Source organism: Dermacentor variabilis, chromosome 8, assembly GCF_050947875.1.
Source record: "Dermacentor variabilis isolate Ectoservices chromosome 8, ASM5094787v1, whole genome shotgun sequence".
In the NCBI taxonomy this organism is placed as follows: domain Eukaryota; kingdom Metazoa; phylum Arthropoda; class Arachnida; order Ixodida; family Ixodidae; genus Dermacentor; species Dermacentor variabilis.
In genome coordinates this window covers 138839273-138853499 of record NC_134575.1, presented here as the reverse complement: position 1 = coordinate 138853499, position 14227 = coordinate 138839273, and the positions used below count along the sequence as shown (strand labels likewise).

Here is a 14227-nt window from a genome sequence, read left to right as displayed (position 1 = left end):
TGTTACGTTTCACTGCTTTAAAGAGTTTATTTTGGCTTGGATGAGGGACACTTGCATCTCGGCTTCAGCCAACACTTTGTTTCTTGAGCTCAAGCTCCCTCAAAGAAGCAGCGCCACGCTTCCTTCCCCATTCATTCCTCAATGCGTCGGTCCTATCTGTCCTCACGTTCCTTCTGCTAAGCGTTCACCCCATGGACCATTTGAAGCATCCTCTTGGTCAGCTGTACAGTCATCGTCCAATTTTTAGCACTATTTAGAAGCCGGAAAAATGTAAAAAAAATCAGGCAGTCGAAAAAAAATGAATGCGCGTCTTTTACTGCCCTTAAAGGCTAAACTCGTCGCAGGCATATCTGAAAAAGTTCTGTTATTAGGCATATCGGTGCTTGTGCTGAGACAGGAGACGGCGGGTGCACGCATGTCTAATGAAGGAATACATACCGTTTCCCTTGACAACTGCTTCTTCCCATGCTTGTAATGCTTCACCGCAATACGTTCGCGTATGCTTTGCCACGTAACACTGTTGTACTTAGGCGAAGCTAACTTTCAAAAACGGCATTTTGCAGCGCGCCCTGTTTTCCGAGCTTCGAAGTTAATCGCGATACAAAGGCGGAGTTGGTGCCATCACTGACAGCAGCAAATTCTTTCAATGAAAAAAACACGGCACCGAATGACAAGAAGCTTAATAGCGAAAGTCGAAGCAGTTTGGCCTAGTGTTGCCGCGGTGGTGGCTATGGCAGCCAGCGGATCTGCGTGCCAGAGTGCTGGTTCGAAGCGGCAAGATAACCAAAATGGCGGCGGTGGTGGCTTTGACTAATGCAGTTTCGGACCTACAGTCAGGGCAGAAAGTCCGGGAAATCGGACGGCGAAAGGTTCCTGCGTCCAAAATTTCACACATTCTTATAGATTGACTCTAGGGGTACGGTGGTGCCACGAAGCCATCTGAATTGTCGGGCATTTCCCAAAAATCGCGCGTCGGGAAAATGTGTCATTGACTGTACACTGGCAACTCTTCCAGCCAACGACACGGCGTCAAAGAGGATTCGTTAGGATTCCTCTCTGTTACTCGAGCCAGCATTAGCGTGACTTTCCTTCCCTTTCAATAAATTTACAGCTAATTTTCCCTGATCTAAGCACAACCTCCCCGAGTTTTCCCCGAGTATTTCCAGACTATTCCAAATCCCTGAGAATTCCCGGTTTTCCTGTTTGGTAGACATTCTGGTTTTATGTTTGCGATCTTTCTATGCGGCCATCGTCGGCAAGGATGCGGGGAACTGAAAGGCATAACTTTGAGCTTTCGAAAGACACCAAGATGGTGGCGCTCAGCGGTGGGAAAGACAAGAAATAGCCCCATAAACTCCGGTGTTTCTGCACAATTTTGGGGTCCTTTCTCGCTATCTATGCTGACAAAATAATTTTTTTCTGACACTTAGGGTGCCTTTTTTGGGCAAATCGTTTTGATACAGTGTAATTGGGCATTATGAATGCCCAAACAAGTACTTCGCAAAATTCGATTTTTTTTGCGATTTTCAGTTTTTAAGACCTGTGTCCCCCCTTAATATTAATGAAAAAATGGTGAACATTATTTTAATAGCAGTCTTAAGTGACGCACGTAGGCGCTCTGTGTAAAGCATGTAATTTATTATAAGGCGTTAAAATATGTGCGTCGCTACTGATTGCAGTGGCACCGCTCCCGTTTTTCATCCGCCTTCTCCCAATTGACTAGTTACTACAATTGACATCAGTTGGCCAAGCAATGTCATTAGTTACCCAGGTCACGTCATCGACAGTTTTTCCAGCTTTATGGTGAAGAAATGTTGTTTGCAATAGTTGGAATGTTGGTTAATTTGTTTCTATAAAAAAAAGGTAACAGAAAGAGAAAACACAATGAAAATGTATCACTACACTGAAGCACTTATGGCACACAGCAAGCGTCGTCTGCTTGTGTTGCAACATTTTCTAAGGTGACGCAAGCCGCGCAGTCAGTGCTGGTCTTAAGCGGACTGGGCCTGGGCGTTTTACCAGATGAGCGGACGTGCAAATATGAACAACCTGCACAGTGCAGCCACCACAGAGCTCAACCAGACAAACACAGAACTAATATAGCAGTAACCAAGTGCATTCTACTTTGCTGATGGCATAAATTTTGGGCAGGTGCATAATCATGAACACAGTTTTTTTTAATGTTTAAAATGTTTTACACTTGGTTACAGCAATAGTAGCTCTGTGTTTGGCTGGTTAAGCTCTGCGCCACCAATTGGCTGCACCGTGCAGGTCGCTCACGTTTACGCTAAGCCCCTTCATCACAACGGCAGTAGTATCAAAGGGCTACAGCTTACGCCTCCACCCATGTGCCAAAACGCCCAGCTCGCATGTGGTTATCAGAATACCAGACACACTCAGCACTGTGATAGAATTCTCGAAACATACGCTGCTTGAATAGCACTCTATAGAGACTGACGGCCAGGCAGTGGAGAGGTTGGAGAGGCTTCGCGCGCTGGCTCCGAGACAACCGGAAGTAGATGAGATGACGTCGTATCATGCCGCACCGCCAATGAAGGCGAAGCTGAGCCCTGATCATTCGGCAAACGAGTTGAGCAGAAAAAGTCTGGCTGGGTAGTAGGGTAACTTGTAATCATCTATAGCTGCTTCACTTACGAGATATGAGATGCTTCACTTAAACTGCGGCATTAATGTTTTACTGTAGTTGTACCCTATGCGTCTACAAAATTTGCCAGACCAATTTAGGGCCCCTTTAATAATGATCATCTAGAGTGTTTCTTTTCTTCAACCCTCTGAGCACTGTACTTCCAGCTCATGAATAACATGCGCATTATCACCGTGATATAACATTCCTGACAGGAAATTAGACACTGCACAGTTTTCAAGCAAGCAAACGTAAGCCAGACAGAAGACAATTATTGTTTCGAAACAAGGTACACCCCGGAGGGTGTAAACTTTCTTTTATAGTTTACAGAAAAGCCTAACCTGTGGAGTGAGAGTGTTCTGATGGCGCAGATCACGCAGCCAGAGCAGCCCCCGGTGCGCCGCTTCCAGGAGCCGGTGTTCACTGAGCGAGGACGAGCCGGAGCTTGGCTGCTGCTCCATCCACATCAGGCTGCCACCCTCCTCGTTCGAGCTGAAGGGAAGACCACAAAATAGAACTTAAAATGCGTGCATCAAAGCGTTAAGTTGCAGAGCTACTAGGGAATAATAAAACATTTATTAAATATGAATATTCTACGAACCACACAAAGGTAAATACTGACGACTTCCGTTAATTCAACCATGACGATACCAATGAGACAATATATTTGGCAGGAATAACGAAAAAAAAAGAGGCATAAAGAAACCAAAACATATGGCAGTATATTTAGCCTGATTCTAACACCTTCCAGACTCAAATGCACACTCACTATTTATGGATTCAAAATAGAAAACTAACCTAAAAATGGCATTAGGGTTTCTAAACAAGGCATAATTGAACGTGCACCCAATTTTTTTAACGACAAAAACATATATTTCCAATTCTGGAAAAAAGACGGAACCAGCAAACTTTACCTTCCTGGAATTAAAATGCATTACTTAATGCCCATCATCATCACTCTATAAAGAACAACAACATGTCGCCCTCTGTACCAGTCCATAGAGTGTTTGATATTCTACATTTATCAAATGACTCTGCAACAATATGAAACGGGATGATTGCCCACATCCAGACAAACCATTGTGTTAATTCGTCCTGTGATGTACGCCCTTCTCCAGAATGCCAAGAACACATGGCCCAACTTGTCGCTAGCTTAACATGTAAAATGCTTTAGCATTTGAATGTGCTTTTGTAAGCAAATTGAAAGCAGTGCATTATCATATGCGAGAACTTGTTCTGTCGCACGGAGGAAGGAAAGCATAGGAGAGGCCCCGGCCAGTACAGACGTATTGTGGCAGAAGTCCTGTGCTGTTTTTCGCAAAGCAGCACTGAGAGTGGTACCCTAGACGTCGTTGCCATAGCAACCATGCTCCTGAAGCTCTCGCTGCTGCTCTAAGCCTCTGAAAAGTGAGGCAGATTTTTTTTGGCTTGTGTCTTTCTCACAGCAGATTCTGTTTGCGAGACAACCTGACTTGGGAGCATGGTGTATAAGCTTGAAAGTTGTGTTTTGGGTCTGTGAGTGTAAGTTGTCAGTCAGCAACAGACACACTCAAGTAGTCATGGCATGGGTCTTCGTAGTCGTCTTCAACATGCCACAGAAAAGCACAGGAGCACATCTGCTTCACTAAAACAGTTACAGAAGTTTCATAAGCTTTGTTCTGACATGCGTCAGCAGCACACACTACCGGCGGCTCGTAGCAAGTTCAAATTTCCCACCTTACTGCTTCGGCGAGTTGATTGGAGGCGCAACGGGAGATGGCACACCAACATGGCTGCATTTCCGGCTTCAAAAATGTGACGTTAAGGCCTCTACTATTTTGTTTCTTTCCTCCATGTTCTGTTGCCATGCATGGTTTCCATCTTGTGATGACAATGGCAATGACACTGGCTAAGGTGGCTCTGATGGCAGACTGTTGTGTATGCCATGAATGCAGTTTTGTTTCTGTATCGGATTGCATCACTCAAGCAATTCTTGCATGAATTTTCTTAAAAACAAAAACAAAAAAACAACACCTATTAGGAATCAGGTAAGCACTGTAATAATTCATTGTGCGCTATCGTATTTGCATTGAAGTTTCCCTAGGACAGGCCAGAAATAGCAGTTTTTGATGGGAGATGTGTGTGCGACCCATTCATTGTACCCTAAGTGCCACCAAGACACCAGTTTCCGGTGGTGGACTCACCAATAAAGTCAGGCGCACGCATGCTGACTATCCGAGTTCAAATTATCCAGCAAAGTCTAATTTCAGGATTGACAATGAAAGTTTTGACCCATAGAAAGGCATAGCCGCCGGCCCTTCAGTTGTGAACGAAGTACCAAAAAATTAAATTGACTGGAGTTAAATTAAGAGAAGTGAAGGGTATACTAGAAATAAAATATGCAAGTTTCTAAATGCGCAATTAGTCAGTACAGATATCACAAACAAAAAGGAGCAGATGGGGCCGAATTTGAGGTTCCATCAGTTGACTTGTTTATAGATATAAACTTTTATTGATATCTACGTAATGCTAAGTGTTGTGTGGGTCGTTGCAGCACGAGACACAGAAATCCACCGAGCAGGTGGTGCTCCAGCGGCCCGGCACACATTTTGTTGCTTTCCTATTGCGTGGTATTTTAAAAGGGTAACACCAGATGCCACCAATGTAAAACGCGATGCCCAAATGCACCGCTTGCAGCAGGGAACGGTGGTGCGTTTTGATTGTCGCCTATTAAAAGCGTGCAGTATGCTACCAATGACACTACGGACCCCGTGCTGTAAAACAGATAGGTGAAGATGCTTATCGCAACAGGTTTGGCGGCGATAGCTGTGTATGCGGCGAGCGAAGGCCCAGGCGGAAATTTGCTGGTACCGAAATAAAAAACTGTGCGCCGTTGTTTTCACGTGTGACGGGCAGCTACAAAGGTACTTTTCTCAATCGCAAGCGGCTCGCACCTTTTCTTGTTCGTATGGGATCTAGTGGCTGAAAATGTATACAATCGCAGTCTGCAGCAGGGAATGGCAGCACGTTTCGGTTATCGCCTATTAAAAGAGTGGGCTACCCGATAAAGATTTGCTGGTACTGAAATGAGAAAGTGAGTGTGCGCCGGCGTTTTCCTGCAAGATGGGTGGGCGAGTATTGGCATGAAGCTGCCGCGGCGGGTAGTTATATACTTTCTCGATTGTGCGCCTCATGCATTTTTTTGTTTATACGGGATCTAGTGGTTGGAAAACATATTATACAATTGTAGTTTGGCAACATACTGAACTTTGGTGCCAAAAAATTATATTTTCCAGGAATTTTTGAACCGGTAAAAATAAGCGTAACTCTACTGGGTCATTTCTTGTGTTCTCGATTGTGAATGTTGGCGCCGGGAAAACTGATGTAACGGCAACGTATTAAAGAGGTTCTACAGTTTTCTTAGCAAATTAAAAAACAGATTTCTCTTTTTTTTCTGTTCTTTCTTCACTCACTTGATGCCCTGGTTGTATTGGGAGATGCGGTCGATGGCCTGCATGACCAGCAGGCTATTCTGCTGCAACCTGGTTTGGGGTCAGGGGTCAAGGAGCCAAACCTACAACATGACATCACGGGGCAGATAAACGGTGGTCTCTTAGTGCAAGAAAATGGGCGCCAAAGGAAGGGAAGCACAGTCAAAGATGGCGAAGAACTAGGTGGTATGATGAGAATAGAAAACTTGCAGATTTAGAATGGATTCACCTGGTGCAAAAATGGTGTAATTAGAGATCACCAAGAGAAGCCTCTGGTGCTGCGATAGGCCTAGGCAATAACGCTGACAGGTAGCACTTCTCTTTGTTTTATTCCTTTGTCCTCATCTGGTGCACTACCGTTAACTCAAGAGGACATAAGCAAGCTGCTTTGAACAAAGATTGTACACACAATGGTCCCTCTGAGAATGCTTCACACAGCTACAACGAATTTGCTCAGCTGTCAGTCAGGCAAGGATACAGTTGGACGTTGCGTAGTGTGCCCGGGTCTGCGTCGAACAATGTCTGGTACAACACCCCGTACTGGTCGGCAAGGGACTTGAAGTCACGGGAACACTTGCGCAGCTACGGATAGAAAGAACAAACGGGATGGCTAACATGGTCAATGTCAAGGATTAGAATGTTTAAAATGTACAAGTATTATAAATTATGCTATCGCGTAAAAATAAAATGTTGTTGGAAGTTAGTACTGCATGTGCACTGTGTTCCTTCTCTGATTCCACGTGCTAGTTGCGCTACATTCGTGGCAAAGTGCCAACATGGCAAAATCACAACTTTGGTGCTTGCCTCAGCTAAGGTCAAAGTTCTGAACCTTCTCGTATAGAAACGTATAGCGTAAATCTGCACCACTTGCGTCTAATGAGAATACACTTGAACCTCGCTATGAAAGGCGATATAATGAAATGATGCATATAACAAAGTAAATGAAATTTCCCTTGAAAGCTCTATAGAGATCCATCTAGTCATATCCTTGTTTTAATGAAGTGAAATTGTCTGGCCAATGGATATGAGAAGCTAGATTCATCTCGAAAAGGAAAAAAAGAAATATAGCCGACTGTTGCGCGCCGAATACGTCGCTTTCCGCGGGATTTGGCACTCGTTCGTCGTGGCAGTTCAAAACTTCAGCGTCCCCTCTTTGAGCACATCATCGAACAACATTAATATTTCTCACCTCTGCATGTAGCTGCGCACTTACACGCAAGCAGGACCTTGCTATCGCACCTCTTCACTGACCTATCTCTCGTGCACACGCGGCAGTTTGAAACATTAGAGCATTCACTTCTACTGCACGCAGCACGGGCAGGTACAGCTGGGCATGGCCTCCGCGATCTCCCTGGCGCAATCTCCAGGGTCACGCCCAGGCCGTGCTTTCACTTCTCCCTCTCGCTGTGGCGCGTTGTGTGGGCCGGCAGCTGGACGTGACCTCCGAGTTTGCACTGGCATTGGTGCAATCTCGGAGGCCACAAGCCGGCGTGGCCAAGTTCGCTTGGTTCCTTGAACACACAGCGGAGTGCTGTGTCGTGTGCCCTATGCTGCTTGGTTGCAACGAGCCAAGCGGAAAGCGGACACAAAAGAGCATCGCAAGGGAACAGAAGGCCGCCATCCAAAGGGTGTCACATCAAGTCGCCTGTTGCACACGACAAAATTTGTGTTGTATGAAAATTTAATCGCATGCGTGGCTGTGTGTGGTTCCGCAGGCCACAAGGCAATCTTCTCGTTTCCATGTTTACCATTGTGCACCCCATTGAGTATATATGACAGTAAATGACAATAATGTATATAACAAAGTAACAGATATACCGAAGCAATATCGGCTCTACCTTCTACTTCGTTATAACGAGGTTTCAGTATGTTTGTGCATTCAGTGTCAGGATATGGAAATTGGAAGTGTGGTGTAATTAAGCAGGATATATGGGATGAGAAAGGAAATGACAAGTTGAACATACATTCCCAATTAATTGTTGAAACGAGGACACTTAGATACCAGACACGGTGAAAGTTAAAAGGCAATGGCCAAAATGCAAGTGCGTATAAATATGACAACTAATAACTATGAGTGCAAAATTCCTTTAGCCCAAAGAACCAACTAGAAAAAGGGAGCAGAAAAAGCTACGTCAAAAAAAGAAAGAAAAAAGCAAGTCCCGCGTCGGGATGCCAACCGATAAATCGTACAGCTTTGCAGCAGTGCCACTTGCCCCACAGTAAATATATACAGTAGAACCTCGCTGATACATTCCCGTTACATGCATTTTCGCAGCACCAATATTCGCAATTGAGAACACAAGAAGTGACCCAATAGAGTTACGTTAATTTTTTACCGGTTCATACATTCCCGGAAAACACAATTTTTCGGCACCAACGTTCAGTATATTGCCAAACTGTGATCGTATGATACATTTTCCAGCTGGTAGATGCCATGTAAACAAGAAAATGCATGAGACGTGCGCGATCGAGAGCAGTCTATAGTTGTCCGCCTCGGCAGCTTCACTGCAATACACTCATGCCCATCTCGCGTGAAAACTCTGGCGTGCACTCAATTTCCATTTCAGTGCCAGCAAATCTTCTCTAGGGTTGTCGCACGTGGCATTTACAGCTATCACCGCCAACGCTATTGCAATAAGCATCTTCATCCATCTGTTTCACATCCCGTGGTGCCGTAGGAAGCGTAGTGCACGCTTTTAATAGGAGACAACCGAGACGCGCTGCCATTCTCTGGTGCAGGCGGCACGATGTGGGCATCCCGTTTTGCTTCGGCAGCATCTGGCATTGCCACCCAGCTCGATTTCATTTCGGTTTGCCGTCGCCCTCTGAAGACACCATGCAATAGAGACAACAAAATGTGTCTCGGGCAGCTGGAGCACCACCATTTCAATGCGTGTAGGCACATCATGCCACCATGATCCGCGTGATACTTCACATTACGTAGACATTAACAACAGTTGAGTCTCAAATTTTTTTAGTTATTTCGGATTGTATGTTTTCCCGGTTAGTACGTTTTTTTCTCGCGGCTTTTTACAAAATGTATGAATGAGGTTCTACTGCATAAGGATGGCTAAAATTTCTGATATCTTACATTCGACTGTTCAATTATACAAACTCCGACCACTGCACCAAGTCGAGCGCAAAGAGCAATGTTTTTGATACATCACCAATGCCTCCTCAAAACTAAAGGTTGCAAATCTTAGTCGATCCAGTAGTTGTTCACCACGCTCAAACCGCAGAGCAAGCGAAGCCACTGCATTGCAATGGCTTAATTATCAATTTCTTGTGTGTGTTCGGCAAGTCCAGCAGTTTGTTTACATGTTAAATTGCGACACAGTCTTGGGCTATTTCTTTGACTACTGTAACAAATTTTCCTTGCTGTGATCGCCAAGTGGCTTCAGAGAGTGCCAACTTCACACCCTCGATGTGTGCGATGACAACGGCAGTGATGAAGTGGGGGATGTGCAAGACACCCGACTCTTACAAATAAACTACGATGGAAGTGTAGGTTACCTCTTAAGTGACAGGTCATGGAGATTAAGTGCATGCACCGACCACACTTTTGTCTACCTGTAATCGCAGCACGACAACAGTCGAAGTACCGACTGACTGGCTCGCATGCAAGCTTAAGTGCACGAAGCAATGTGATGCACAATGTACAAAATGCCAAGCTTTTGATTCTGCTTTGAGGAAATCACAGTCGGGCAGGAACTGAAGTTGAGCGTGGCATAACAGTAGCTGTCACCTGTGCCACTACACGTCCGCACTTCTGCAGCTCGTCCCGGGTGGCTGACGCGACGGAAGCGGCAATGGCTGGTGGGGGTGCCGTGCGGAGGCAGCCGCAAGCCTGCAGCAGCTGGGCATGCGCTCGCACCCCCTCGCAGCGCAGCCGCACGTACTCCGCCTGGAACTGCAGCGCATGCGCCGGTGTAGTGGCCGCCTGCACGACAGACCGGGCACAAACACGGCACTCATGAAATTCATTTTACTTACATTCTGGACTTCGTGTGCCAGAAGCACAGTCTCATTATAAAACCTGCCGTGCTAGAAGACTCCAGATTAATTGGGACGTACGCCTAAATCCAAGTACACTGTCGTTCTTGCATTTTGACCTCCGTCAAAATGCAGCTGCCGCAGCTGGGATCGAACCCGCAACTCAGCTCGGCAGCGCAATGACATAGCCACTGGGTCGCCGTGGCGGGTACGTTGCAATCGGACTTGTAGACATTTCTGTACACAACTACGACACGAGAGCATCTTTCCCACATTTGCCCTACCACTTTGCACCTGAGCGAGCTGAGAGAGCGAAATCTGGGAACTTTTGCTACCCGAAATTTGTCTTTGCCAAGGTACTACAGAGGAGGACGCACTTTACTTCGTTGGTCCCTAGGCGAGCTGCCATGTCGACTATGTGACCATGAATAAGTACGTACTCCCTAAATAGATTCGTTCTCCGTTTATATTTTGTGGCACCATGAAACAAACCATTGTGCTTATTGCTGCGAGGTCATCGGTTCGACTCGCGCGTCTGATAGGCCTTCTGTGTTCTTCCTTTGAAATATTGCTGCATTATTAAAATTTCACCTTTGCTTAAACCTTTTAGGTGCTGTAATTCTGTTTTGAAACACACAGATGTCGCTGACCCCGGCAGTAGTGTAGCTGGCAAAACAGTAAGAAGTCCACCGTGAAGTAGCAAACCTTATGATACTTGTGCCTCAGTGACACACACCCAATACTGACAACAAAAAACTGATGTTTCGCCATTACAGACTGTATTGTCTGCTGTGATTCTGTTTTGATGGAAGTTCAAGCGGCAGTTAAACAGAGCAAAGCGCATCGTCCATTGTAGTAGCCAGGCAAAGGCAGGCTTTCAGAAGCAAAACTCCCCAGCAAACGTCCCCAGATATCTCTCACAACACTTGCGCAAAGAGTCGGGCAAAGACGAGAAAGAATCTTTCGTCTGCGACAATGTAGTGGCATATTCCAGGCAAAAGGCATGAAAACGACAACACACAGGCATATGCAAAGCGCTTTGTGTGTGTGTCAGTCTATCTGTGTGTTGTCATCGTCATATTTGTACTTTTTGCCTGAATATTCAAAACCAGCATGCCCTAATTTATATCCAAGTGACATCCACACAATGGCTGCAATCCAAATGCCAATGATGCAGATATCTTAGCAAGAAGGAACAAAGAAGGGGGAAAAAACATTCAAGAAAAATAAATGCGAGTCGGCAGCTTCATCTTGCTTCCTATCTGTGCTGGTAGGGAGGGGGCTCTTTAGTCCAGGATCCCTATGGACTTGGCTACCCACTGGGCCCGCCACACCAGCTGATGCTGGTCACATGGGTCCCAAGCTGGACAGCCCAGCCTCCCAATGTTCAGGGTGGGATTTACAATGGGGGGATGGTGGCGGTATTTGGGCATGCTCGGGTGCACTCATGGATGCATACTCATGCGTGGTCATTTGAAGGTGCACAGTTTGGGATGAATGACATTACATGAGCTTAAATGCTGGAAAGAATTGGTCTGCAGCTACGGCCATGCAATGACTGCTTCTCTAGTAAGCAAATCATAAGGAGATCTGGATAACTTCTCGCAAAGAGAATCTGATCCATTCGTTTCATGGTTTGCTGCCATCCCAAGCTTTCAGGGCTTTTAGTGATCCTTCCATTCCTGCTTCTATTTGTAATATACCTTTTTAAGTCTAGGCTTGTCCGTATATTCATTATTTTTGAATATTCAATCAAATATCATGCTACAGTGATTGACCTATTTTTGGACCTCGTGGGGACCAAAAAATAGTCTAAAAAATCGAACAGACCGAACAATTTGTTCACCAAAAAAAGAAAAAAAAAGATTATTAGGCTTAGAGTGGCATAAAAGAAATCTAATAATGCTCTACCTCATAGAATGCTTGGAAGCGATAAGATTTGCTTGGATTTGTGCAAGAGCAACGGCTCCGTAACAGTCAACGAGAGTGTCACTACATTGGTGATCTCCATGTGATCTCCATTAGTGGAGGTCGCCATGGAGATCGATCGAGGAAACGAGCCACGTTACTTCGTAAACTTCGCCCCACTTTGCTCTCGCAAAGGCACAGGAGGCAATGCCGATCACACAAATGAACACACACAAAGATGCGACGTCTCTGAGACGCACCTGCTATGGAAACACCAAGTGCAAAATAGCAACCAAAAATTAAAAAAAGAAAAATAAAGAAAACGAAAAACTGATCCCACAATAAGTGACTATGACGATAGTGCAGGCTAAAATAAGAAAGTGCTGTCCCCTAGAAAGTATTGTTGGCTAAGGAAGAGCAGGCATGGCTTCCAAAACAGAAGAATGGTGTGTGCCTCCCAATCTTGAAGGCTATGGCGCAGGCAACTAGGAGCCAAGGCTGGCCAAGCCAGTGGATAATCCAACATGGCGGCCTCTAAGATCGGGTAGCGTGGCTTAGAATGAGAAATTTAGTCCAGGAAATTTAACTTTAGTGCCAAAATTCGTCCGAAAAATGCATTAGCTCTATGGGAACCCTGACGGTGCCTTTACGAAGTTCAGAATATCTATCAAATTCAATTTTTGGAGTCGGAAGGACCCGTCGGCTACTGTATTTGATATTCACTTTAGCTCGATCTTTAGTATTAGAAGATTTCAAGCTACCTGAAATGAACGAATGTGTACTTTTTCGTTTATACCTCGCAACCCAATTACAACAACGCAAAAAGGAAAAAAAGTCTGCATGCATAAGCCACAGAAAGAACTGCATACGTCGATCAAATGAATTTTTTTTAAAAACAGTCTCCATAGGTGGATGCACGAGTTGTCTACATCGTATCTTCGTCCAGCGGCTTGGTTCCCCTTCCCTTCGGCGACACTGATGGCGGAAAACTTTGCCCTAATGGTGTGTTCACATCGAGAAACTTGTTATAGTGCGAGGCGCCACACAATAATCGACGACAAAATGGCCGCATCCAGACTGAATCTCTCATTCTCAATATAGCTAACTGGATGTTTACAACTGACAGCAGCTTCGGCTCCCATTCTCTCCGCTCTTTTGCAATCCTGCACTCTCACTGACTTGCCACACGCAATGTTTTTTTCTGACGAGGAAAATCAGTCTCGGAACGATCGGCGTGATAAGGGCTTTTTTCAATCGTGCCACGTCGTCGACGTAGATTTCTCGGTGGCCGACGCTGTCTCAGTGTGAACGAGGCACAAAGGTGGTTTCACCGCAGTGCAGGCTGTGCTGCCGAAATTTGTGCTGCCCTGAAACGACCACCTCAAGACGAAATTCGGATATTCACATAGCGGACAGAAGCGGTAAGAATGCACCAAAGGCACCAGGTTCACTGTACGACAAAACTCAGTTCGTATTCTGAAGTTTCTGCGCACTACCACAAGAACAAACAGATGGGTGGACGGTGGGCAGGCAAAGAGCGGGGCCAGACTTGCAGTACCTTGAGAGCCGAGATAGCCCGCACGTAGTGGGTGAGGGCGTCCGTCAGCTGCGCCTGGCCCGTGCGCACCAGCAGGTTCTCCTCGGCTCGGCACAGCTCGGCCAGGCTCACCAGCCAGAAGTGCAGCTGCTCCGAGCTCACCTGTCGGGGGGAGCGCACGCACGGAAATGTTGCTACACACGTTGCACCCTTCCGGCTTCTTTCCATTTTGGTATGTGAAAACGTGCAATTGCGGCACAACAATGCCCTAGCTCCACATCAGTGAGGCCCAGAACAGATTCCATTCTTTCGAGCTAATGACTGCCAGCACACATAGCAATGAATTGCACTGCACACTGACTGCAGGGAGCCTGCAAAGCAATTCACACTCTCTCTAGCGTGGGTACTGTTCTCTTTCACTGGTTACCTTGACCTCATAAGCAGTCACATGATGTGTCAATCGGGCTACTGTTGGGGTTTTTAACAACGCATTTCATCTGCTCTTCTCCTTGCTTTTCATCACTGGCTTGACTGTTCTACTGTTACCATTGAAATCAGTAACTTTGTACAGTGGATGTCTCAGGGGCCCTTTAATTGAACAGCATTACATGCCCATTAAGTTATTGGCATTTGACCGTGTACCAGTTGTCATTCCGTGCATTTGCCGTCAAGCGA

The 14227-nt window shown here is 45.8% G+C and overlaps 1 protein-coding gene across 1 annotated transcript in view; it reads right to left on the bottom strand.

The window, feature by feature from the left end:
* LOC142590612 (integrator complex subunit 7-like) overlaps positions 1-14227 on the bottom strand; it is a 145934-nt gene that overhangs the window by 35216 nt on the left and 96491 nt on the right. The window contains exons 12-16 of the mRNA XM_075702931.1: positions 13574-13714; positions 9860-10054; positions 6593-6696; positions 6097-6165; positions 2986-3136 (exon numbers count right to left, since the gene is read on the bottom strand). Of these exons, the coding sequence (XP_075559046.1) occupies positions 2986-3136; positions 6097-6165; positions 6593-6696; positions 9860-10054; positions 13574-13714 (660 nt within the window). The remainder of the gene's footprint in view (positions 1-2985; positions 3137-6096; positions 6166-6592; positions 6697-9859; positions 10055-13573; positions 13715-14227) is intronic.